Source organism: Cavia porcellus, unplaced genomic scaffold, assembly GCF_034190915.1.
Source record: "Cavia porcellus strain 051 isolate PalLab524CR breed Dunkin Hartley unplaced genomic scaffold, mCavPor4.1 scaffold_5, whole genome shotgun sequence".
Taxonomy (NCBI): domain Eukaryota; kingdom Metazoa; phylum Chordata; class Mammalia; order Rodentia; family Caviidae; genus Cavia; species Cavia porcellus.
This window is the reverse complement of record NW_026947488.1, coordinates 55,265,200-55,292,306: the sequence shown is the minus strand read 5'-3', so window position 1 is coordinate 55,292,306 and position 27,107 is coordinate 55,265,200. Positions and strand designations below refer to the sequence as shown.

The following is a 27,107-nucleotide window of genomic DNA, read 5'->3' as shown; positions in this document are numbered from 1 at the left end:
GAGGACTTGGCACTAGACACTTTCTCAGCTCACCTGAGTGGATCGTGAGGCATGCAGCTGCTGCCTGCTCTGTGTCCATGCACTTCCTGGAAACTGCTCCCAAGGGCCCTCTGGTTCCGAGACACCACTATTTGCAGGTATCTCATGGCAGCTTCAGTCCTGTTACCCACTTCCTGCAGTGTGAAAGGAGAGGTTCAAGCTGGATGGCTCAACTACAGGGGCATTCTAATGTCCCTACCAGTGAAGGCTTTTTACTAGAGTGGCCACCGCCAGTGGCCAAGCAGGACTGGTTGAGGCTGGAGGCTGCTGACTCCATCGGACCTGACCTCAGTTTGAGAGCATGACCTAGGCCTGTAGAGAAAGCTGGCATGCCAGTTCCACAGATGCCCAGAACTGCTGTGGGACTTCCTGGGGAGGGCATTTTGTAGGGTCAGTGTCACACAACAGGTGGACCTGGAGCTGTAGACCATTCTGTATGAGGCATCTTTTTTGGTTCATTTCAGCCCCAGGAGGGGACTTGTGGCTCCTTTGTCTTTTAAGACTAACCCTTAGTCATCTTGCTGCACCAGGTAGGCTTACAGTCTGCCCCGCTCCTCACCCCACCTCTTAGACCTGCTCACCACACTCCTATTCAGTCCTCCAACCAGACTTTTGCCGAGTCAGTTGCCTACACCTGGGCCACCCTTGCTCTTCTGAGTCCTAGAGCTCACATTCTCATGGGGAGAAGACAACAATCAAACAAGTCCAGTGTGTCAGATGGCTATAAATTACTGGGAAGAAAACAAAGTAGAGAAAGGAGAGGGCTGGGTTGGCATTTAAGTAGGGTGGTCAAGGAAGGATACACCAAGGTGACATTTGAACAAAGTCCTAATGGAAGTGAAGGACGCTGCTAAGGGAGCCAGAGTAGGAATGCTGAGACAGGAGTTTGGCTGGTATTTTTTTTTCTTTCTTTTTTTTTTAAAGACAAGGTCTCTGTATGTAGTACAGGCTGAACTTGAACTCCCTATGTAACCCAGGCTGACCTCAAACTCCTGGCAATCCTCCTACCTCAGCCTCCTGAGTGCTGGAATTACAGGCATGCACCACCATACCTGGCTTCTGGCTGGTGCATTTTTTTTTTTTTATACTGGGGATTGAACTCATAACCACATGCTTGCAAAGCAGGTGCTTATGCCACTGAGCTAAATCCCCAGCTGGGTTACATGCATTCTTGACAAGAACAGTGAGAAAGTCAATGTAGCTGCAGCTATGGAGAATGTTAGAGGCAGAGAGGTGTCAGCCAGATCAATGGAGTAGAGAAGCATGAAGTCATACACCTCATATTGACAATTTAACATCAAGTTCAGACATGAATTAATAGCTCATGAATTTTCCCTCCTCAGTCATGTCTGTATTATAATTATTTTATAGCTGTGACCATGTAGGCTGGGAGAGGTGGTATGACTCTGGCTAGCTCACCCAACTTGGAAGCAGCAGGACATGTACTCATCTTCAGACCTGCCCAACCCTGGAAAAGCCCTGAGCTTCCCTGCCAGAGTTTCAAACTTTAGCCATCAGCAAGTGCAGGACAGACTAACAGTACTGACGGGACTTTCCAGGGGCAGGCTGGGCTGGTCTCAGTGGGGAATGTCCAGCTTTTCATCCTTTTTCCTTGTACTCATCTGGAATAGCCTTGGCCCTTGGGGAGAGGGATGGGGAGTGATGACAGGAGGAGAGGCTCTGCCATAGGGACCTGCCTGTGGGCTTTGGAACAGACAGAGATCTCTCCACTTGCCATGTCTAGTTTGAAAACCATTTTACATACCATTCTCTAAATTCAGTTTTCTAAAGTACAAGCTCTTATAGGTCAAAAGTACTCAAGCATAACACATGGCTAAAGGAGTAGGGTAAGACCAGTAGAGAACACCAGGCTTGTGTAAAGGCAGCATAGAGGGGAATTTATTGTGATAGGGTGCAAGCAGACAAAAAGCAAAAAGGCCTTCCGTAGGGGACAAAGAGAAGAGTATGGGACATTAGGCGGGAAGACTTTAATAAACATTTGTGGTCAAGGATCTCTGGCTGTCTTGCACCTAAGTGTGCAGTCCTTGAAGGTCCAGTGTAAATTTTCAGGTGTCTCCAGATGTCCCAGAATGGGAAAGATTCCTTGTGCTTGCTTCTCTCTTTTTCGACATCCTGTGCTTGTAGATGGTAGCTGTGCTGCTGAGCAGAGTTCCCTGCTGAGAACAGCCTCTGCTTGGCAGGTGGGTTGGGGGCTGGGAGAGGCAGGTCGGACTGGAGCCTTACCCTCCAGAGTTAAAACTGGCAAAACCCCAGAACTAAAAATACCACCCAACAATGCATGTATTTTTTTTAACATAATTGATATGTTATCATATTGATGTATTTTTCTGTATTTTTTTCTTTTGTAATTTTTCGGCCCTAAATGTTTGGCTGGTACACAAGAAAGCTGAATATGATCAGAACGTTTGCGAAGAGAAAAGAAAATCATCCTTTGAATAGTGTTGAGAACCAGGGATTTAGCTCAGAGACATAAGTGCCTGTCTGGCAAGTGCGAGGTCGTGAGTTTGATCTCCAGTACAAAAAACCCACAAGAAGCAAAAAACCCCACAGTGTTGAACTTCAGAGAGAGAGAGAGAGAGAGAGCGCAGTTACTATATTTGTTTCAAAGGTTTCATAGTGTCTAATTTAAATTAGCCTGAACATTTCTAAGGTATAGGAATCACACGGCTCCATGGTGCCACATCACAGTAAAGATGGGATTAAATGCATGCGCATTTCTTATGTCTGGCTTCAGATCTTTCAGGTCCAAATCAGAGATGGTCTTGCCTCGTGCCAGCTTCAGAATTTACTGAACTTGGGTAAGTTTGCAGATCCAGGGACAGACTCTTACATCTTGGTGTGTGGTAAAAAGCCTCACGGTTGAATGAATTCTAATCGCTGTTGGAGTCTGGACAAGTTGGCCTGACCAGGAGAGGCGATGGGAAGTTCTTAAATCTTGCAAAACAAATTTGTTTAGAGTCAGAAGTAAACTAGGAAGATCCCCGCTGGAAGGCCTGGTAGAGAAGTCTGAGGTCAGCCTGGCCCTCTGGACCGCAAAAAAGGTGTAGGGACGGCCTCTACTGGCCAGTCCACGGTGCTGCCTCCTCCTGTAGCTGCTCCTTGTGGAGGTCGCAGACCTCCCCTTCTCTCCAATCACGAACCTGGACAACAATCCACAGAGAACAGGCTGTTTCTGAGGTCATAGCGAGTCAGGCGAGAACTGGGAGTCAAATCTAGGTGTCTCCACAGTTGTGATTCCGAGTGACCCATGCTCTTGTGGATCCACACTTGTCTTAAACACGTTCGGAAGGCCGAACTCAAAGTTCCAGAAGGGCGAATAACTGGTTCTCAATCACGTCTTGTTCGATTGCTTTAAGGCGATGGTACTTGGCGACTCATATGTCCTTCTCCGGCATCCTTAAGGGCGCGCTCCGGGTGATAAAGCGACGCCCGTCCCTCGCAATCTCGGGAAGTGTAGTTTCCCCGTGCTCTGGACACTAGGGTGTGGGAGGTGTGGCACTGCGTTTCCCAAAAGGCTGCGCTTCCCGTGACGTAGGCCAGGCGACGGCCCGGGAAGTGGTGGGTGGGGAAGTCCTCGTCTGGGCTTCATAAATTCTCAAAAGGAATAAGTGATAGTGGACACAGACTTCCGGCAGCACGGTGTGTGGGCTTCTTGGTTAGGCAAAGCTGGGCGCGGAAGCCGGAGCGCTGTCAGAACAACCTTGCTTCCGGTCGGGTGTGTGTGTGTGTAGAACGCTATGGCGCTTCTCCTTTAACTGCGGTGGGCGGGGCGCTGCGACGCTTCCTGCGTTGCTATTGGTGGCGGTTGGGGGCGCGGAAACCGAACCCGAGCAACTGCCGCGGCAGCTACTCCAGAAGTCTCGGGCGCCCGCCATGGCCGCGCTCTGCCGGGTAAGTCCCTGCAAGGGCGGCCGCCAGGACCCCTGTCTCCCCTCTGGAACGTTGGGCGTCTGGCAGGCCGGAGCAGTGACTTCAAGAGAACTAGGAAGTCCTCGCCATGCAGGTTGCCTTAGGTTGCCTTCTGTGTGACTGGCTGGGTCTGGGCGTTAAAGAAGCGCTCCTCGGAGTACTGACGCAAATCAAGTTCCTGCCGCCAGGCTTTACATTTTAGCAAGACACGAGTTCAGCAGCTCTCAGGCAGGTCGACCTTTCTGGCCTGTCTCCGCATCCTGAGCAGCGGGTAGCTAGATGGGGGCTTGTTGAGCCACGCCCTCTTCTGAGAGATGGGATCCGGGCTGGGAGAAGCCTGGGAGAAGCCTGGGAGGGCCCAGGCCGCACTGCCGTGCGACCTGAACCTGGACTCCTGATTCCCAGGTTCCAGCAGATGCCAAGAGGAACACGCAGTAGAATCCTTTGGAGAGGTTGCTGCCCACGGGCCTGAATCTTGCAGGGTCGTGGTCTGCTGCTCCCTGAGGCGTCTAAGGACTTGGGCAGAGGGCCTGGACTAGAACCCCGACGTTTTAACATAACAGTCTGGGGACTGGGGATTTAGCGCAGTGGCATAAGCACTTGCCTTGCAAGCAGGCGGTCGTGAGTTCAGTCCTTGATACCGATAAAAATGAAAAAGACAAAAAAAAAAAAAAAAACAAACATACAATCTGGTGCTTTCCTTCCCACTTCCATCTTCATTGAAGCCCACATGTTGGGAACCAACTGCATGTCGGGAAATTTCTAGGGGTCTGCAGTTCAGGAGTGGATCAGAATTTGTTTCTGCTCTCTGAGCCAAAGGGTGGACACTGTTTGAACCTTGTTTTTCCAAAAGGCTCAGATAAAAACCAGAGGATAAATAAGCTGCTTGCTGCTGGGCTGGAGCTCCTCCCACCACCTGCCACTCCCCTTACTGGAAGAAACACTCAGCTGATGGTTGGGGGTGGAGCTGAACACAGGGTTAGGTCACAGCACTATGGGGTGGCAGTGGCTTGCTCTGACCCAAGAACACCCTTCCCTATGACTCTCTTTGGGCTCTCTGGAGCACCTAGAAAGTTTCTTTGAGGTTTCTTACCTTCTAGGAGGAGGGGTTACATTGTATTCGGATGGATGGGATGTAATCCTTCAAATGCCAAGACACAAGCTGCTTGTTGTAGTCTTCCTAAGCACTGGCCTGGATAGCCACTGTTCTGGTACTGTTCTGATGTTGGGTAGAGTGGAGATGATGATGATGGCACTGGGGAGCTGGCTAGGACAGAAGGTTCACTAGTCGTAAGGAAGGATTAAGGGTGCAAAGTCCCATTACTGCAGTGAAACTGAAAAGCCCCTATTTTTCATTTTTTTTTTTTTTTTTTCTTTTTTGGGTTTTTATCGGTACCAGGGATCGAACTCACGACCGACTGCTTGCAAGGCAGGCACTTATGCCGCTGAGCTAAATCCCTAGCCCCCAAAAGCCCCTATTTTTTCTGTTTGGGTTTTTTAGTAAAGAATTTTATTAAGATATTCTTGTTTTTCAGGGTTTTGCTATATAATTTAATTCAGGCTGACCTTGGGCTCAATTTGTAGCTGAGGCTGGTCTTGAACTTGCAACGATCCTCCTACCTCAGCCTCTTGAGTCCTGAGATAACAGGAGTGCATCACCTCGCCCTGTTTACTGAGCTATTCAGTACAATGAATTTCACCTTTATTTGTTTGTGACAGGGTGTCCTTATGTCATTCAGGCTGGCCTTGAACTGTTGCTGACCTTCTTGCCTCAGCCTCCCAAGTGCTAGGATCACAAAAGTGTGCACCACCATGCTTGGCAAATTTACCTTTTAAAGTATACAGTTCAGTATTTAATGCATTAGTGGTATTGTACAACCATCATCACTCTAATTTCAGAATATTTTCGTCATGCTAGTAAGAATCCTCATACCTAATAACAGTCATTCTTTTCTTTCCACTTCCTGTCTTTTTAGCTTCTGACAACTACTCACCTATTTTCTGTCTCAACAGATTCAACTGGTTTGGACTTTCAGAATAGTAGACAGGCTTTCACTTGTGTTTTCAAGCCTTATCTTATTGTAGCATATATTAGCACTTCACTCTTTTTCATTGCTGAATGATCTTTTGTTGTATGGTTGTATCACATTTGGTTTATCCATCTGTTGCTGGACACAAATTTATTCACTTTGCCTGGTATGAACACTACTTCTGCGAACATTTGTGTACAAGTTGTTGTGTGAATGTGTTTCCAGTTCTTTTGGTTACTTACCTAGAATTGGTGGGCCATTCATTAACTCATTTTGAGGAACTACAGAGCTGTTTAACAGGGGCTATTTTGTCAGTGGTTCTCTTTAACGACTTCAGAACCTCTTATAGTGGTGCAGGTCTGTAATCCAGCTCTCTGCTGAAGCGGAGGCAAGAGCATTATCAAGTTTAAAGCCAGCCTGGGCTATTTGTTGAGTGCAAGGCCAGTTTGAACTACACAGCAAGATCCTGTTTCTAAAAGCAAATGAAAAAATGGGCCAGAAGAAAGGTTAAAAACACCTCCTCTCCTATTTTTTTTTTGTTTGTTTGTTTTTGGAGACAGAATCTAACTGTGTAGCCTAGACTGGCCTTGAACTCACAGCAGTACTCCTGCTTCAGCCTCCTGAGTGCTGAGATTCAGGTGTGTGCCACCACACCTGGCAAGTTTTCATATTGATTTCACGATCAGCTTCTCAGTTTCTACAGAAATGCACCATGACATTTTGATAGGAATTATGTTGAATCTGTGATCCGGCCTGCGGATCAATACGTGGGGTGTACCTGGAGGCGGAACGGGGATTAAATAAAGACAGGGGAGACAAAGAGAGATGGAAGCAAGTTGAGAGAATCCGATCAAGCCCCCTGTTTATTCCGGAAGTGATTACATCTTTTATAGGCCAAGGGCTGGAGGTGAGACAGGAAGAGGCTATAGGGATGAATACAACAGGGTCATCATCACATCCGGGTATGTGAGTAAGCACGAGAGGATTATGGTTAATGTAGGCAGACGTAGTGCCCATAGGAAAGAGAGAGGCAGGGAGGCAGCAATGGGCCTGTTGCTCAGCTCCCTACAAATCTGTATGGATTTTGAAGAGCATTGCATCTTAATAAGGTTATCTTCTAATTAATAGCGTGATTTATTTTCCCATTTTTAAAGTATTTAGTTTCTTACAGTGATGTTTAGTAGTTTTGTTATATGTCTTGCACTTGTTAACTATTCCTATTTTATTTTTTATTTATTATAAGTGGAGTTGTTTCCTTTATTTTTTTAAGTTGTTCATTGTGAGTATATAGAAATACAATTAGCTTCTTTGTGCATTGATTTTTAAATTTTTATTTTAGTAAATGTTTGCAATACATAATGATTATATTCTCTGTGATTAGTTGGTACATGTCAGGCAAGCACTTTTGCCACTGAGCTAAATCCCCAGCCCTCTGTTTTCATTTTTTTCTCTTTTTTGACTTTTTTTTCTCCATCCTCATTTTCTCTTCTCCTTCTCCCTCCCTCTGTTTCATTTCCCCTATCCATTAGGAAATGATCTCCCTATTTTCTATTTATTGTTCATTTTATACACTTTCTATCTTCTTCTAATATGTATGTGTGTATGTGCACATATATATGTTTTTTAGTTTCTCTTATAAGAGAAACCATGTGATATTTAAGCCTGAGTATCTGATTTAGTTCACTTTAACATTATGGTCTTTAACATTATGCACCCATTTATCTGCAAATGCCTCAAGTTTACCTTTATGGCAGAGTGGTACTCCATTGGATATGAGTCACATTTTCTTTTGTACTGATTTTGTAGTCTACTCCCTTGTTGAACTAACTCATCAATTGCATAGTTCTGGTAGCTTTTAGGGCATTCCTTAGAATTTTCTGCATATGAAAATCATGCTGTGAGCATTTTTAAATCCTGCTGGCTGTTGTGGGAAGTCTTGGCCCTGGGGCAGCACTTTCCTCACCCAGGTTCACCCATTTGACCCTGACTGTCTTGCAGGAGGACCCTTCACTCGAGAGGCATTTTAAGGGTCACCGTGATGCCGTCACGTGTGTGGACTTCAGTCTCAATACAAAGCAGCTGGGTAAGAGAAGGTACTAGGTCAAGCCCTAAGAAGCAAGATATGGCATGGGGGAGCAGAGCATGGTGAGGATGTGTCCTGATTCTCCCTGCCAACTCTTGGGCTGGGCTTCATGACCTCCATTTAACATGGAGAAAGTATGAGGTTCAGAGAGATTGGCAAAAAAACAAAAAACCAAAAAAGTGCAGGCAGAGAGGCTGGCGACCTTGCTGAGCTTACACAGTCTTTGAGAGTGAGTCTGGGTGGAGCCTTTCCCTGCACGCATGTCAGCCACCTCTCAGTGCCGTCTGGTGGCACAGGCTATAAACAGCAGCTCCTCTTCATTGAGTGTTGACTTCCATTGCTGACAGCATCATGGTGCCTCATTATACAGGGTTACTAGTTGGTCCATTTGCTGCATCTAGACGCCCCTTCCTCGGTCGCATGCAGATTCATACGCAGCTTGCCTAGCCATCACTTTCTTGCTCCATAGATTCACTGCACCTATTCATACTACTGTCAAGATCTCCTTGAGGCATCGGGCAAAGAGGGAACTGAAGTCATTTCTGCTTTTGTGGGGGTACCCTTTAGTCTTCTTGAATTGTGCCCTCCCACTGGTGAAAGGCTGTCTGGGCTGGGCTGGTTCCTATGCTGGGAAGACTTGCTCCTGGGCCCTCAGGGTATGTCTGTGAAGTGACCTGTGGCTCCTCAGGGATGAGTCCTTCCAGAGCCCTGCACGCTGCTCAGGGCTGCATGTAATCTCTGTTAGTCTGCTGCCTGGAGAATTGCCAGGCCCTAGGCACTGCAGACTTCCAGTCAGTAGTCACTGAGGTGTGGACTGTGACCCTGTGGGGACCTGCTCTGGGAGTGCCTAGGAGTACAGAGATGGGCACAATGCTCCTCTTGCCTCCACAGTATCCTTGGGGAGGCCTGAGGCCTGCTAGAGACAAAGATCCTAGCATGTCACCCATTCTCCCTAGCCAGTGGTTCCATGGATTCCTGCCTCATGATCTGGCACATGAAGCCCCAGGCGCGTGCCTACCGCTTCACGGGCCACAAGGATGCTGTCACCTGTGTGAACTTCTCCCCCTCAGGACATTTGCTTGCCTCAGGCTCCCGTGACAAGACTGTCCGAATCTGGGTACCCAACGTGTGAGTTACAGTCTTCGAAGGGCTTGACAGAGTCTGGGACCCTGGTACCAAAGCTGCCCCCAACCCATATCCTGGGTCTAGGCTGGCCATTATGGTGCACCTGTACCACTCAGGACTGCTGCCTCCTGCTGTTCACATGTGGGTGGGAGTAGAAGGAGCAGGACTCTGCTCTCATGAGGGAGGGTGTGGTCTCCTTTCTTGGGAACTGGGGTGTTCAGCCCTGGCTGACTTTGGGAGGGCTGTCTGAAGTATGCGGAGGGGTTTGATGAGCTTGCAAGCCCTTACATCACTATTACAGCTTTCCTAACTCTGACTCTGACTCTCTGTCCTCATAGCAAGGGTGAGTCAACCATGTTTCGTGCACACACAGCCACGGTGAGAAGTGTCCACTTTTCCAGTGATGGCCAGTCCCTTGTGACAGCCTCTGATGACAAGACAATCAAGGTGTGGTCGACACATCGCCAGAGATTCCTGTTCTCGTTGAGCCAGCACATCAACTGGGTCCGCTGTGCCAGGTGGGCATTGTCTTTGCTGGAAACACTTGGAGGGCTTTGGGGTTCAGCAGGGCACAGAGGGCTGTTAGGTGCCAGCTTGTGACTTTGGTTGGGTTATTTAGTCACTCTTTAATCCTCCTGAGCCTTGGCTTCTTTATTTTGAAAATGGCAACAGTAATAGTTCCCGTATTAGATTTGTTGAAAAGTCTCACTGAGCTTTAATTAATCTCTCTCAGACCATGATGACCCTCTGACGTCCATGCTGGGGGAGCCCCACCCAGGCAACAGGAGCCACTTCTTTAGTTGCAGTGTCAGTAGTAAGCACTGTCGGTGCTACTGATGTAGTGTTTCTTTTGGTCCCTCATGAGAGTTCTGCCAGCCAGGTGGTATCATTTCCATTCTGCAGATGAAAAACTGAAGCTTAGAACAGTGTAGTGTCTCATCCCAGACTTGGTAGATAGTGGCAGAGCTGTGCTCTGAACCCGGTTCTGGTCCTGAGGCTGATCTGCTTTCCTGTGAGGTGCTCTCTGCCTCAGACTTTGATTTTGCTCGAAAGCTGCCAGTTGAGTTCCCTTTGTTAAGGGAGCTGTGCCTGGGGGAGCCAGGAGGGCTTTTCATGATCCAAGTATTGGCAGGTGCTGATATGCTTACTTCTAGTATAATTTTTTTTAAAGAGCTTTCTTCTGTCAAATCTCTGCTCTGGAGGATGGGTTAGAGGTGGCTAAGAAAAGACTGGGAAACTCTAGGAATAGGACGTAGGGACTGTTGAACTTTCTTCTTTTGGGGACTCTTGCAAGTACTTGATCCCTTGGGCAATGGCATTCCTCTGTCCTGGGAGGCTTCTGACTGCTCTGGTCAGGGTTCTGAGAACGTGAGGTTCTGGGTCAGCAAGTAGGTGTTATGCCACAGCAGGTCTTGGGGTGGTTGATGATCCCCAGATCCTCCATGCCTTTTCACGTGCAGTTGTATTTTGCTGACCCAGAGTACTGGGAGCAGGGTCACTATCCTGCTGTGGGGTGCTGGCCACCTGCACACTAGGAGAGGCAGCAGGCAAGCCAGGTATTGTCACCTGCCTTGTGGCTGTGGGGTTATTTTGTGCATTCTGCCACTCCATGCTGACTGTGGAGAAGGCACTGACCCTCTCCGTCTCACAGAGAGGGTCACTGTCTGCCCTCTCAAGGTGCCGCTCAGGGATCAGGACTGGGCAGGTTACCCCAGGCACTTCCTGGTCAGTTAGTAGGTGTGCAGGGAACAGTGGCCGTGGAAAGCTGCTCATCTGTTTCTGGCTCAGGTTCTCCCCTGATGGGCGGCTCATCGTGTCTGCCAGTGATGATAAGACTGTCAAGCTGTGGGACAAGACCAGTCGGGAGTGTGTCCACTCATACTGTGAGCATGGCGGGTAAGTCTCTGACGCTGTCCTTCACTGTGGGTGCTGCGACAATGAACTCCAACCTGACACAAGGAGGCCAGCGACCTTCAGATGCTGACCCATGAGGTGGCAGCCATGCCTCTGCTGCTCCTCAGCTAATGCCTTCTGTGTAGGCCCTGCGTCTTTTCTCTTGTGTGCAGAAGAGTTAGCCCATCCCCATCCCATGGATAACTTAACCTGGATCTCTCTTTTCTGCTCTTACTTTCTGGTTCTTAGAATGACAGCTTGTCAGTGAGCAGTTGAACTCAGACCCTAAATTGCATTTTAAAGCTTCGTAGTACCTATGGCCATGGCTTTATGAATGGAAGCCTCATCAGATGGTGGCCATTTATATTATGCCCTGTCATTGAGAAAGGGAGGAGCCTGCATTTGAGGACAGACTCCACCTCAGGTGATCCCAGGTTCTTCCTTTCTTGGGCAGGGAACCACAGACGAGGTCTCCTTCAGCAGAGCCTGAAACCATGTTTGGGTATACTGAGGGCAAGAGGCCTGTCTTTTAGAGATGGGATCCAGTGGCCCCATAGTCCTGCTGGACCTTCCTACCTGTCTCTCATATGGCAAAACGTGCCCTGGAATCAGCTCTAGCAAGAGTACCAGCTCCATTTCTGGAGCCCAAGGTAGCCCAGATGAGCATTAGGTCTGAGGACAGCCATCTCCACTTGGATTTAAAAATTGATGGGCTAGGCACAGTGGTATAGACCTATAATCCCAGCTGCTTTGGAAGCTGAGGCAAGATTGCAATTTGGAGGCCAGCCTGGGCAACTAAGAACCTGTCCAAAAATAAAAAATAGAAAGGAATGGGGATGGAGATATATATATATATATATATATATTTCAGTGGTACAGTGTTCCTGGTTTTGACTCTTAGTACTACCCCCCCCCCACCAAAAAAAAAACAAAGTGGGACTTGGACCCTGGTAAGTCTGCTTTAGTTCACTGCTGCACTGCTGGCCACTGTTTTCACCTACTGCATTTTGCTCTCTTGTGGCCACCTGCTAAAGTAACATGGCAGAAAAGCAGTGTTTCGGTTTGAGGGAATAGCATGAGCAGATACAGAGGGATGGGAAAGTAATAGACACTTCTGGGTCTGCCCTGATCAGAGCAGGCCTGTGGTACATGGTATCCTTGTCTTACAGCTTTGTTACCTATGTGGATTTCCACCCCAGTGGTACGTGCGTTGCTGCTGCTGGCATGGACAACACCGTGAAGGTGTGGGATGTACGAACTCATCGGCTGTTGCAGCATTACCAGTGTGAGTACTGGACAGCCTTCTAGGCCCGGGGGCAGCCATGGTTGGGCTGTGTTGGTCCTGACTACTTGGTTCATTGCTACGGTGTCTCAGGAGCATGGCGGTGATAGGGCAGTCTTGGTCTTTGGAATATAGCCATGGGTGAATAGACTGTGATGTGGCTGTTCTGACTTGGAGCACTGACTGGGAGAGGAGTGTGCTACTTCCTGGCTCTTCCATGAAGCCCTTTGGTGCCACCTATGAGATGATGGAGTCTCACAAATACTGCGGCTGAGGATCCTCAGTAGATGTCTGGCTGGGCTCTCTTTGAGAGCCAGTTCTCAGTGTCTGCCAGTGCTGCTTAGCTCTCCTTGTCATGGAGAGTCTGCCCTTTAGGACCATGGCGGCAGAGATATCCATAGAGGTCAGTGTTGATGGGACCTTGGTCACTTCTAATCTCATGTAGTTCTCCATGGGTGTACAGCCATGAGCCATGTGGGAGGTAGATTGAGCTAAGGACTAGGCTTGGGAGCCAGGCCCAGGACTGTGCCCCTGATTTAAGTGTAGCCTTTGGAAACATTGGTGGGGGATGGCTGACATAGGTGCAGGACTCGTTTTTTTGTTTTTGTTTTTGTGTTTTGTTTTGTCTTTTTGAGGTAGGGTTTCCACTAAATAGTCTTGATTCACTTTGTAGGCCAGGCTGGCCTCCAACTCCTGGTGATTTTTTTTTTTTTTTTTTGGTTCTGGGGATCAAACTCACGACTGCCTGCTTGCAAGGCAGGTGCTTATGCCTCTGAGCTAAATCCCGACCCCCTACTGGTGATCTTCTTGCCTCATCCTCCCAAGTGCTGGGATTACAGACATGCACCACCACTCCTGACATAGTTTTTTGGTTTTTTTTTTTTTTTTTTTGAGATAGTGTCTTGCTGTGTCGTGCAGGCTGGCTTCAAACTTCCTTATGTAGCCCAGGCCAGCCTCGAACTCATGGCAGTCCTCCTGCGCAGCCTCCTGAGTACTGGGATTATGGCATGTGCCACCACACTGGGCAGGGCTCAGGTTTCAGAGCTACCCCTAGCACCCTCATGAGCACTTTTTGACTATCTCAGGTGCTTGAAGACAACACTTTCTTGGGATAGCTGAGGTGCGCCAGCCTCCCAAGAAGCAGAAGATCCTGGCCTGCAGCAACAGTGGAGGGTAGAATCTAGGTCACTTCTGTGTTCTTGCCTTCATGATATTGGGCAGGTCACTTAACTCTCTAGAGCTCCTGGTACAATGATAGGTCCTGTCTCACAGGTGGTGTTGGAGGATTTATGAGTTGGTTTGTGTCCAGAATTGTGATCAGCTGGGCATGGCATTGCACACCTAGAGTCTCAGTATTCTAGAAGGCTGATGCAGAAAGATTGTGAGTTTGAACCCAGCCTGGGCAATTTAACAAAACCCTATCTCAAAACATTTTATTTTATTTTATTTTATTTTATTTTATTTATTTATTTTTTTCTTTTTGAGACAAGATCTCGCTATGCAGTTCAGGCTGGCCTTGAGCTCACTTTGTAGCCCACGCTGGTCTTGAACTTGAAACGATCCTCCTGCCTCAGTCTCCCGAGTGCTGGGATTACAGGCGTGAGCCACCACGCCCGGCTCTCATTTTACTTTATTTTTTGACACAAGGTCTTGCTATGTAGCTCAGGCTGGCCTTGAACTCACTGTTTAGCCTAGGCCGACCTTGAACTCACAGTGGTCTGTGCCTTCTGAGTGCTGGGATTACAGGCAAGTGCCATCATTTATAAAAGGCTTAACACATTTATAAAAGGGCTGGAGATGTATCCTAGTACGAAGTCCGTGGGATTGATTTGATTTTCAATACTACCTGAAAAACAAAACAAAACCATGAGTAAATGCAGTACGAAATTAGAATAAGGGATGATGGTGATGGCGAAGTCTTCCTTGCTCCTAGTATCCTGCCTGGTTTGCTGAGGGCCGCCAGGTTGGTCAAGGTCTGCAGTACCCTCCACCACCACCAGGTGTCAGGGCCCAGCTGTAAGAACCATGTCTGTCTTATGCAGTGGCTCTGGTGCGTGTCACTGATGCTGATGTTTTCAGTTTTCTAGACTAGAACAGTGGCAAGGTCTACTCTCTACTCGGAGAGGTCTGTCCCTCCCCACCTCCAAGTCTTGGGGCCTCTCTTCTGCTGTAGACAAGTCCTGAGTTAAGGGCCAGGGTTGGGCAGGTACAGAACAGGGAGGCCCGGGTAGGAAGATGCTGTGGGGAGGTGGTGAGGTGGTACAGCAGTCAGAGTGCGGGCTATTTCCTTTCTGTAAAGGGGCCAGGGCTGGGTGTGTGCCTTGTAACGTATGAGTCTTGGTAGAGAGGAGAGGTTCTCTAGGTGATCCCAGGAGAGTCCAGGCCCAAATCTGATGCATCAGGAGCTTGGGCTTGATGTTTACAGGGCACAGTAGCAGGTACTCAACTGGGGAGAGCCTTGAATGTCCTCTGTGGCCCAAAGTCTCAAAGACAAAGCTGGACTGGCAGTGCCGAGGATGGCCAGTCATTCTGGAGTGAAGGGATGAGGGTTATTTGAGAAAAGAGCAAGTGGTCTACTTGACAGGAGGCTGGAATACCCAGTTGGTGGCTGTCCCTGGCCAGTGACAAGGCAAGGGCCTGCATCCGTGGGGAGTGGTCCGGCCTAGGGCCTAGCCTATGGAGACTGGGTAGAGGCAGGCAGAAGCTAACCCTGTGGGGAAGGAGGGCCTGGCTGGGGCCTGGGATTTGGCACATGAAAAGGGCTGAGGCCATACCCTGGGCCCTATCAGTGAGGGGCCACTGAAGAAGTAGCTCCGAAAAGCTGAGTGAGGGGTCTGAGCCCTGTCTCCAGCATGAGAGGGCTGCAGAGGGTGGAGCCAGGGGAGGAAGGAGGAGGTAGTCAGGAGGGAGAGTAGATAAGGAGGATGGGGAGTGCTGAGGAGCTTGGGGATGGCAGGGCTGCAGAGGTCGGTGGGCTCAGATGGGCTCCAGGGCTAAGTGCTGAGTGGGCTCAGGCACACATGGCTGACAGTCACCTGACAGCTGTCAGTCTGCTTTTGCTGCTGTTTTTACCTCATGGGGTGAAGCTCCTCAGTGAGGCTATAGCATCTTGTTTCTCAGCCACCCCAGGAAGGTCGGAGCCTTGGAGCGGCTTGACCCTGTAACCCAGCTGGAGTCCCCAGAGTTCCTTGTGCAATGTAGAGGTACCCAGTGGGTACTCACAGGAGAGTAAATGCATATCCCAACCTGGAGGCTCATCCTTCAGGGGCTCAGTGAGCCAGGTGGGTCAGGACTCATCACTTCTCACTTCTTTTGCTGATGGAGGGACCTGGCCAAGTCTAGTGGTTTCCTGGAGAGCTCCTCAGCTGAAACCCACTACCAAGGGGGCTCCTGACCCCACAGGTTGAGTGGGGTCTTTTTGGTGGCTGATCTCCAGGAAGAATTCTCAACATTGTGATCATAGATGTCTGACTTCTTTTCTGTCCCTGATTCCTTGAAACCCTGAAGACAGATTTTAAGGACACAGTGATGCCCAGTGTCTTTCCTATTGACTGAATGAGCACTAGGTACTTACTAAATGGCTAGTGGGCTTTTTTTTTTTTTTTTCTTCTTTTGAGAGAATCTTGCTCTGTAGTTCAGATTGGCCTTGAACTTGCTATGTAGCCCAGGCTGACCTCAAACTCACAGTGATCTTCCTGCCTCAGCCTCCCGAATACTGTGATTATAGGTGTGCACCACTACACTTAGTATGAGAATTTGTTTAACTGTATTCTATTGTGTGTCCGGCTATCCAGTGGTCATGCTCTGTGGAGGTCACTTCCTGTCCTGGGTTGAAGTTAAAGCCTGCTTGGGGCTTTGGGCTATAGCAGATAGCTAACACTGTTTCAGTCTGGCCAATTCTCTTCCAAGGCAAGGAGTTTGTTGGCTCTGGCCTGTCGTTGTAGGAAAGCAGTTCTGGTTTCCCAATGCAGTAAGTTGACAGGCTGGTGGATTCCTGGGAGTGCCAATAGTCCTGCTCCATATGCTTTGAGCCCACAGTAAGACTGTTCAGACATCTGAGTAGCAGCCCCCGTCCTCGCTCCCACAGTGTGCTTGTGGTTTATAGGCACGTGCAGGTCCATGATCTTTTGACAAGACTGCATGGCCAGCAAGGCAGGTCTTGGAAGCATGAGGCTTGCCCATGTCAGTAGCCAGGAGGTCGGGAATCTGGATCTCCAGGCTCCCAGTCTGGCATTCTGCCCACCATTCCTGTGTAAGATTCTTTGCACTGTGATGACTCTACTGTTTTATTCCTGGGTTCCTGGGATGGGCAGTCTCCTTGGCTAGCTGAGGGAGACTTGGCCTGATTTTCTCCCGAAGGTTGAATTGTGTCCCAGGTTCTCTGGCCACTGGTCAGTACCTCCGTCCTACTCAATGCATGGTCTTGGAGGGTTTTAGTTTTTTCATTTTTTAAAATGTATTGCTGGGGGCTCCGAGATTTATCTCAGTGGTGTAAGCACCTGCCTGGTAAGCGCAGTGTCATGAGTTCAATCCCTGTTACCAAAAAAGAAAAAAGAAAACAAAAAACAAAAAATGTAGTTCTGGGAATTGAACCCAGGGCTTCATACATGCTAAGTGCATGCTTTCCCACTGAGCCAGCTAACAGGTCAAGCATGCCCCCTTTATTGGTACTTTGGGATGCAAAGTATTGATTAGACACAGTGTGCCATCACACCTGATCTGGGCGACTTACTTGGCTTGCCATCTCAAAGTGGGCATTTATGTGGTATTTGTAAAGCGGAATGTTTGTAGCATCCTTCACTGCTAGTATCAGAGCACTTTCTGGTATGAATCCAAAGCCCTTTGGGGAATCCAGAGCCACTGTGTCATAGGTAGCACCAGTTACACACAAGGAACTACCTTAGTGCTTGAAAGTGAGCTGATTGCTTATGGCAGATGTGGAGATTCAGCTTGGCTCTGCCATCGTCTGCTCCAGAAAGGTCCCTTCTACTTGGACACTCAGGCTTTCTCTGGGACCTATGACCACTTTGGAGCCAGCTCATCTGGCCAGGTTTGCTGAAGGCCTCCTCATGCTGAGCAGTGTGGGCAGGATAAATTGTGGATACTCAGATCTTTCCTTAGGTTCTGGCTCCCCCCACACTGGCAGTTCCTGGTGTGTGTGGGCAGAGAGGGCTGTGGTGACCTTGCCCCACCTTCACTGGGCTCCTGGTGAGCTATGGAAACTTGGCATTGGTGTGTCCCTGATCTTGAGTTGGACGGAGTTCCCTCTTTGGGGGTAGGGAGATAATAGCTGTCTCCCAAATGACAGTTAGTGTTATTGCTGCCACAGAACCAAGAAGAGGACCCACAGTTTCAGATTGATGAAAAGTAGATTGTTCTTAGGTGTTTTCTGCTGAAGGAATTGTGACAACAGTATCATATCCTGTGGGACAGTTGAACCCTTGAATGGGAGTGTTCTGCAGAGGCTAGTTCCTAAGATGAGACGTCCCTAGATTGGTCCCTCTCCATATCTTTCCAGAGGCAGAGAGGTGTGAGAATGGAGACTAGGGTGACCAAGTGTGTGAGCAAGGGGGCATCCCCAAAAGCCTAGCATGTCAGGCTGAGCCCTTTTGGAATAAGTGGCTCCAGGTGTTTGGTATTCCCAGCATTTATGCTAGAATGGTTTTTTGTTTTGTTTTGTTTTTTGGTACTGGGGATTGAACTAATAACTGTGGGCTTGCAAAGCAGGCGCTTATGCCACTGAGCTAAATCCCCAGCCCAGAATGGAGTTTTTGTTGCCTTTCTCCTAAGGGAGAGTGTCCGGGTAGGTTGGACCAATAGAGTAGTATGTACACACTGACTGCAATTTTGGTGCTGGCCAGCGCTGGGCTGTCTGAGTGCGTCCTCCCCTGGCCCCTTCCCCACCCTCCTATAACTGATTGCTCTTCTGCAAGCTTTATGTTAAGTGGGGCAGGAGTGGTCTTCCTCCTGGTGCAGGTTGTAGGGTCTGTGTATAGTGGCTATAGAGACCCTCAGCTCCTCTCCAGGAAGCCTCATGGAATTCCTGGCACTTGCAGGATGTTATTCAGATATAAATATCTAGTTATGTAAAGCCTTGGCTGTCTCCCCTAAATATGGTTGGGAACATGTCTTCATTCTCCCCAGCACATCAGCATGCCAGCCAGACTGGCATCTGAGCGGCTCTGCTGTTGGCTGTTCGTGGTGGGTGTGTTTGCTGGCCCAGCAGTGGTTCCTGCAGCTTTCGGTACTAGGATGAGGGCTTGCTTTTCAAACTTGCCTTCGTGTTTGTGGCAGTGTGAACTTGGGAGGGTCGTGGTTACCTGAGCCTCACTGGTTTCCCTCAGCTGCCCTGGGGCAGTGGGTGTGGAAGCACTGGGGCTTCCTCAGTACGGGCTTTTTTTTTTTTTTTTGGTGTCTTTTTTTGAGACGGAGTCTATGCAGTTCAGGCTGGCCTTAAGCTCACTTTGTAGCCCAGGCTGGTCTCAAACTCTCAACGATCCTCTCACCTTAGCCACCCCAGTGCTGAGATTACAGGTGTGAGCCACGCCCGGCTTCAGTAGCAGCTTTTGAGAGGTAGTGATAAGCAGGTCCGGGCTTTGCTCTGGCCATATGACCTGCTTGGATCTACAGCTGGTTCCGCCAGCTCTACCCTGAGCCCACCTTTGGGCTGGAAGAATGGCTCTGTATCTCTCTCAGGTCAGCAGAGCCCCTCACATGCCTCGGACCTTATTTTAGGAGCCATCCCTGCACAATACTCCCACTCAAGGGTTCAACTGTCGCACAGGGTGACACTGTTGTCACAGTGCCTTGAACAGAGAATACCTAAGAACTTTCCATCAAGTCTGACACTGTGGGTCCTCTTCTTGGTTCTGTGGCAGTGATAACACTGTCATTTGGGAGGCAGCTATTATCTTCCCACCCCAAAGAAGGAACTTGTGTCCAACTTGGGATCAGGGACACACCAATGGCAAGTTTCTGCAGGACACGAGGAGCCTGGGGAGAGTGATGCAAGGTTGCTGCAGTGCATCTTGCTCAGTGTGCCTGACTTGCTGCATGTGTTCCTTCCTCCTGTCTTCCACTACCCACACTTGGCTCCAGCTGAGTCTTTTCTCGTCCCTTGGCTGTTTGCCACTTTCCTGGAAAACCCGTGGTGGTGGTGGTGGTGGTGGTGGTGGTGGTGGTGGTGACGACCCAGAGCTCTTCCAGGCAGTAGCCATCCTGGCCCAGCCTTGTTGGCCGTGCTGACCCCACTTGGCTGTCTCAGGCACCAGCTGTGCTCTCCAGGCCTCCCGCCAGCCCCCAGCCAATGTCTTTCTCCAGTGCACAGCGCAGCAGTGAACGCCCTGTCTTTCCATCCATCGGGAAAATACCTGATCACAGCCTCCAGTGACTCCACCTTGAAGATCCTGGACCTGATGGAGGGCCGACTGCTCTACACGCTCCATGGGCATCAGGTGAGGGGGCCATCACCCGCGGCTGAGACGTATGGCGTGGGCCTAGGCCCAGGCTCTCTTTTCTTAGTACATAATGAATGCATTCTTAGCAGAGAATGGCTGTATACACACACTGTACCTTTTCACATCCCCTTCCCCTTCTCCCTCCCCACTCCTCTATCCCTAAATCCTCTTCTCATCTGCAAGAAGTGTACCTCCCGGTTTCCAATGGTCTATCTTTTATTTTGTTCTTTAAATTATTTATATTTTGAGTTCTTCATATAAGAGATACAATATAATATTTAACTTGTGTCTAATTTATTTCGCTTAGCATTATGGTCTCATGGTGTATCCTACAGATGACTTAAATCCTTATGACTGAGTAGTACTCCATTATGTTTTAGGTTTTTTTGATGTGTGTGTGTGCACCGGGAATCAAACTTAGGACCTTGCACTTGCCAGGTAGGCATGGTACCACTGAGCTATGTCCCTGGCACAGTACTCCATTATGTATATATTCCACATTTTCTTTATTTATTCATCTGCTGATGGACATATAGGCTGTTTCCAGGGTTTAGTGACTGTGAGTTGTGCTGCTGTAAACACAGATTTGCATGTATCACTGTAATATGGTGTCTTTAACTCTTTGGAGAAGACACCTAAAAGGTATAGCTGAGTCAAATGGAATATTTATTTTTAGTATTTTGAGATATCTCCATACTGTTTCCATGTTGGTCCACTAGTTTACATTCCTACCGACAATGTAGAAGGATTCCTTTATCCCCATGATCTCTCCAGCCTTTGGTTTTTGAGTTCCTGATGGTAGCCAGTCTTCTGGAGTAGTCAGTATTGTTTTGATCAGCATTTCTTTAATTATCAAAGATACTGCACTTTTTTTTATGTACTTATTGACCACTTATATTTCTAAGTGTCTATTCATTTCACTTGCTCACTTTTTGATTGGGTCTTTATTTGGGGGAGATTCTAACTTTTTTCATTTTTTTATATATTCTAGTTTTAGTCCTTTGTCTGAGAGGGAGCTGGCAAAATTTTTTTCCCGCTTTGTAGGTTGTGTCTTCACTGGGTTGCTTGTTTCTTTTGTTATACAAAAAACTTTTAAGTTGATATAATCTCATTTGTTGCTTGTTAGTGTTATTTCTTGTGCGGTTGGGGTTCTGTTCAGAAGGTCCTTGCCTATGCCTATATCTTCAAGAGTTTTACCTACTTTTATCTTCCAACAGAGTCAGTGTTTCTGTTTTAATATCTATTGATTCACTTTGATTTTATTTTAGTACAAGGTGAGAGAAGAGTCTAGACGGATTCTCCTACGTGTAGATAACCAGTTTTCCCAGCATCACTTAAAGAGGCTGTATTTTGTCCAGCATATGTTTGTGGTCTCTTTGTCAAAAATCAGATGGCTGAATGTGCCTAGGTTTGTTTCTGCATCCTCTATTGTGTTTCACTGATCTGCATGTTTGTTTGTTTGTTTTGGTCAATACTTTGCTGTTTTTAATCACTGTAGCTTTGTGACGTAGCTTGAAGTCTGGGATTCTACTGCCTCCTGCTTTGCTCTTTTTTTTTTTTTTTTTTTTTTTTTTTTGGTACTGGGGATCGAACTTGGGACTGTGGGCTTGCAAGGCAGGTGATTATGCTGTTGAGCTAAATCCCTGGCCTCCTGCTTTGCTCTTGGTGCTCAGAATTGCTTTTGCTGTTCTGGGTCTTTTTTGGTCTCATGAATTTTACCATTGTTTTTTCTAATTCTGTAAAGAATACGGTTGGTATTTTGATTAGTGTTACACTCAATCTATGTATTAGTTATGGAAGTATGGCCTTTTTGACAGTACTGGTTTTGCCTCTCCAGGAACAGGTTATTCCATTTCTGATGTGCTCTTTAACTCTCTTTTTTTAGGCTATAGTTTATATTGTAGAGATCTTTCACTTTCTTGGTTAGGTTAATTCCCAAGTATTTAATTTTTAAAAACATGATTGTGAATGGAGTTGTTTTCTTAGTCTCTTGATGAGTTTACTGGTGTACAGGAATGGTGTTGAGTTTTGTGTATTGGTATCTTGGTACTTTGCTGAATTTATTTACTACTGGGAATCTCTTAGTGGAATTTTTGATCTTCAAAGTAAAGGATCGTGTCATCTGTAAATAATGATAATTGACTTCTTCCTTTCCTGTCTATCTCTTTTATTCCTTTCTCTTGCCTGATTGCTGGCTAAAGTTTCAAGTATGGTATTGAACAGGAATGGTTAGTGCACATTCTTGTCTTGTTCCTGATATTAGAGGGGAAGCTTTCTTTTTTTTTTTACTTTTTTTTTTTTATTTATTTAAGGAGAAAAGAAAAAAAAGTGAAAGGATACAAGTTATACAGATTTACAGAAGAAAAAAATGAACAGTAGGAAATCACTAGTTAATGGATTATATATTGCCATCTTAAAAATAATTGTTCAAGTCACAAAATTAAAGCTTGTAGAGTGGACATTCCAACAATGATACTGCAAACAGTTCTGTTCAATGATCCAATAAAACTCTGTGATATCATTTTCTATCTTATACACTTAAATATACATGCAGTTATATAGTTTAGAGCACTTTCTTTTCCTCTCTTTTGTACAATGACTATTACACATTTTGGGTTTCATTGCTCCCATGGTTCTTATTGCATTTTTGGAAGAGAGTAAAACCAAATGAGACATAACAGGACAGAATCGGTCAAGTCAAAAGGGTGGACATAATAGATAATATATAAACATAATACAAGGTGATCATCAGTGGTTACCATAATGCCTCCCGCTATCTCTAATAGAATTGCCTATATCATTAGTTATAATACAATTGAACAAAATAGTAAAGAACAAAACCGACAAAACCAAAACATTGGAGACATTGTAGGTCTTCAAAAGTAGATAAAAGTCAACGAGAATGGGCGTTATAATGAATCTCATTATCTTCTCAGCTGATGCCTAAACTTTCGAACCTGATACTATCCATCAAAACAGAATAGGGGAACATCAGTCAAAAACAAGATGGTGAGAGTAATACAGGGCTTCAAATCGAGATAATAGAAAGTCAAAGTGGGTTACTATATTATATCCTGCTATTTTTTTCCCTTTAATTAAACGGATAAAAATAAAAAAAGTAAATAATGAGAAAAAAGAGGACATAACAACAAAACAGCGCAGATCGAAACATAACCATTTAAGCAGAATAGTGTTTCACCACCAGATAATTCCGACTTAAAAGTAGTTACCATATTGACTCCCTCCCTGAAGTCCTTGAGTACAACTTCATATACTGTAGCATTAAGTATATCAAAACAATGTAAAACCATTTAAGAGAATGACAGCATTACAGAGTATTTAGAATCGACTAACAGAAAATGAACAATGGTTTCTGTATAATCTCCTTGTCTTTAAAAGGTTTTTGCTTATACTATCGTACATAATAAAATCCAATAAGATACAACCTGTTTAGACCATTGGAGACAGAAGAACAAAAGCTAGATGAGACTTCAAAACAAGATGATACTAAATCAGTATTACCTATTAAGATGTCATTTTCTCTAAAATAGCTGTTCTTATCATCCAATCTTCTCTGTCTCATTTCTGTTGAGCTCTTTTTCTGTCAGTAGCTGTCAGTTTGTCTTCTTCATTTTGTTCTCTGCTCCATTCGTTGTGGCCTCCCCGCCACTATTTCTGGGTTCTTTGTATTTTTCTTTTTTTAGAATATCCTGCAATACTTTCTGTAGAGTTGAATTGGTGGTTGCAAATTCCCCCAGTTCCTCTTTATCCTGGAAGCACCTTGTTTTTCCATCAATTTCCAGGGACAGTTGTGCAGGATATCTCAATCTTGGCTGAAGATTATTATCTTTCAAAGCTTGAATTATTTCCCCCCATGCTCTTCGTGATTTGATGGTTTGTGCAGAGAAATCTGCTGTAATTCTGATGGGTGTTCCCTTGTAAGTGGTCTGTTTCTTGTCTCTGACAGCTTTTAATATTCTGTTCTTGTATTGAATTTCTGGAATTTTTATTATTATATGCCTGGGTGTTTCTCTGTTAGGGTTGTAGGTAGCTGGGGTCCTGTATGCCTCATACATCTGAGTATCTTTACCTTTTGCTAAATTAGGAAAATTCTCCTGGATTATTTCTGTGAGTAGCTTTTGTAGTTCACTTGTTTGTGTCCCTACTTCTTCTTTTATGTTCTTAATCCTTAAGGTATGGATCCTCTTATCATCTTCTTGTCTTTGTATTATTGCTGTTTGTTTCTTTGTTATTTTTAAGAAGTTTTTCATTTCATTCTCCCATATTACAAGTCTGCCCTCCAGATCAGATAGTCTGTCCTTAGTTTCTTTCAAGCTGTTATGCCAGTCTTGGATAGACTTCTTAATTTCTTGATAGTCCCTTTGAACCTGCTTCACGTACTCTATGCTTTCTCTGTTTTCTCCATCAAACAATTCTCCCCTCTTTTTCTGTTCTTCCATTCCACCATCTGTTTTTTCCTGGGTGGTGCTTAGCATTTCTCTAACTATTCTGCATACTTCTAGCTTCAGGTCGTTGATAACTTCATTCCTGAATTGGTCTATGAGGCTCTCTATATGGCGCTTAATGTCTATTGGTGCGGTGTCCGCTATTGCCTGTTTCTCAGAATTGGGGGCCGAGGAGCCTTTCTTGTTGCTTCCCTTCCCCATTTTCTCCGTTCCTTATAAAATGCAAGCTTACATAGGAGGCCCAGCTTCCCTGCCTGTCAGCCACAGCCTGATCAAATTGCGCTGGCTAGGTGTTCCCGCCCACCGCTGCGCACCAGGGAGTTACGGACTAGGCAGCCTACGCGGGAGTCACCCCTCCGGGCCACCGTCAGGCTCTGGGATCTGGGTTAGGCCAGCCTACCAAGTCTGCCCACAGCGTCACGCAGGCCAGACACTTTTCACCAATCCCGTCCGAGAGGGGAATGTGTGGCTGGAGTCGCCACCGCGTCCTGTTCTTACAGGACTGCCCGAGCCCAGAAAGTCCTCCGCTGGAGTCAAACTCTAGTGGAGTGTCAGTTTCTCTCACTCACCTCGCCACCAGTCAGTGTACACCTCCTTGTCCGTCCTGTTTTCGACTCCGTTCGCAGACTCCCGTTCCCAGAGCTTCTGCGCGTCTCTCCTTGCCGAGCCGCTGTGGAGGCAGTCAGCCGCCGAGCGGCGGGAAATCCAAACCGCGGTTTCCAATGGTGCGGGGTCCAGCCTCCACACCGAGACTTTTCTGTTCCTATTTTAGTGCCTGGACTGCATTCCAAGTTGGTTTCTCTCAGCCCAGTTCGTTCCTGAGTCAGCAGAGCATATCTCTACCGGCTCATGTCTCCTTAGTCCGCATCATTCCTGATTTCTGAGCCGAGCCTTTCAGAGAGCCTCCGGTAGTTGCTGTTAACTATCCGCCATGTTCTCCCGGAAGTCCAAGAGGGGAAGCTTTCATTTTTCCCCCCACTTACATGATGTTGGCAGTGGGTTTGTCTTACATGGCTTTTATCACTTTAAGATAAGCTTCTTTGTATTTATTTTCATCAGAGTTTTTATCATAAATGGTTATTGGAGTTGTTAGCGGCTTTTTCTGTACCTGTTGAGACGATTGTGTGAATTTTGTCCTTGCCTCTGGTTAGCATTTATTGATTTACATATGTTAAATCCTTTTTGCATCCCTGGGATAAAACCAAGTTAGTTGCGATGTTTGATTTTTTTAGTGAACTTACCCATTTTATTTTCCTCAGATTTTTTTATTTTGATAAATTTCAAGCTTACCACTTGTACAAAAAAAAAAAAAAAAAAACCACATCTTTTTTATCCATTCATCAATTCATGGGCATTTGGGATGTTTCCAAGATTTAGCTATTACAAACTGTGCTGCTAGAAATAAACATGGGTGCACATATATTGCTATGGTATGATGCTTTTAATTCTTTTGAGAAGATACCAAGAAGGGAAATAGCTTGGTCAAGTGGGACCTCTACTTATAGTTTTTTGAGGAATCTCCACACTGATTTCCACAGTAGTTGTACCAGTCTACATTCCTACCAACAGTGGAGAAGTATTCTTTTATCCACACAACTTCTCCAGAATTTATTATTGGTTGATTTCTTGATGATTCTCATTCTTTCTGAAGTGAGACAGAATCTCAGTGTTTTAATTTGCATCTTTTGACCAGTGATGTTGAACATTTTTTATGTATTTATTTGCTGTTTGTAATTCTGAGAAGTGTGTATTGGGCCCCTTTAAATTTGGGGGTCTGATTTTTAAAAATTCTTTATATATTTCAGATATTAGTCCTTTGTCTGAAGAATAATTGGCTAAATTTTTTCCCCTCTATAGGTTGTCCTTTCATTCTGTTGATGATTTCTTTTGCTGTGCAAAAGGTTTTTAATATGATGAGATCCCAGTTGTTAATTCTTTGAATATTTTTTGAGTACTTGGAATTTTGTTCATGAAGTCTTTGCCTACACCAATGTTGAATTCTATGTTTTCTTCCAGTAGATTTAATGTTTCTGTTTCAATGCTTAGATTTTTGATTCATTTTGATTTTAATTTAGTTCATGGTGATAAACATAGGTCTAGTTTTAGTCTTGGGCATGTGGAAAGCCAACTTTTCCAGTGCTATTTACTGAATAGGCTATTTTTCTTCTTTGTCAGTGATAAGGTGACTGAGTGTGTTTGGAGTTTTTCTGTGTCTTCTAATGTGCATTAATTCTTATGTTATTATTATTATTATTATTATTATTATTATTATTATTGCCAGTACCATGCTTTTTTAAAAAATCACAGCAGCTTTGTACTGTAATTTCAGGTTAGGGATAGTGATGCTCCCAGCCTTGTCTTTGGGTCCCAAATTTTCTTTTGCTATTCTAGGTCTCTTCTGGTTGCAAATGAATTTTAGGATTGTTTTCTCTAACTCTGTGAGATATATGGTTGAAATTTTTATTGAAAGTATAATAAATCTGTGTAATGGTTTTGGAAATATGGCCATTTTCACTATATTCCTATTCAAGAACAAGGAATATCTTTTCGTATTCTGATATCCTCTTCAATCTCCTTGTTCAGAGTACATAGTTGGGGCTGGGGATTTACCTAAGCGGCATAAGCGCCTGCCTTGCAAGTGCGTGGTCCGGAGTTTGATCACCGGTACCGATTTTTTTTTTTCTTTTTTTCCGTTACCAGGGATCAAACTCACAACTGCCTGCTTGCAGGGTAGGCCCAATACCGATTAAAAAAAAAAACAAAACATTAAACTCAGAGTACGATAGTTTTCAATATAGAGGT

At 46.0% G+C, this 27,107-nt stretch overlaps 1 protein-coding gene across 10 annotated transcripts in view; it reads left to right on the top strand.

Annotated features, from left to right (window-relative positions):
* Nucleotides 1-3,619: 3,619 nt before the first annotated feature.
* The window catches only part of Poc1a (POC1 centriolar protein A), a 90,713-nt gene continuing 67,225 nt past the window's right edge, over nucleotides 3,620-27,107 (top strand). For 2 of the 10 annotated variants that reach the window (XM_063248962.1, XM_063248961.1), the window contains exons 1-7: nucleotides 3,626-3,951; nucleotides 7,998-8,082; nucleotides 9,039-9,210; nucleotides 9,546-9,725; nucleotides 10,996-11,103; nucleotides 12,270-12,385; nucleotides 19,703-19,836. In XM_063248962.1, coding sequence (XP_063105032.1) covers nucleotides 3,934-3,951; nucleotides 7,998-8,082; nucleotides 9,039-9,210; nucleotides 9,546-9,725; nucleotides 10,996-11,103; nucleotides 12,270-12,385; nucleotides 19,703-19,836 — 813 coding nt within the window. In that variant the 5' untranslated portion in view covers nucleotides 3,626-3,933. Of the gene's footprint in view, nucleotides 3,952-7,997; nucleotides 8,093-9,038; nucleotides 9,211-9,545; nucleotides 9,726-10,995; nucleotides 11,104-12,269; nucleotides 12,386-19,702; nucleotides 19,837-27,107 lie in introns of those variants that run through there. The other 8 variants (XM_063248969.1, XM_063248964.1, XM_063248970.1 and 5 more) reach the window with 8 other exon arrangements.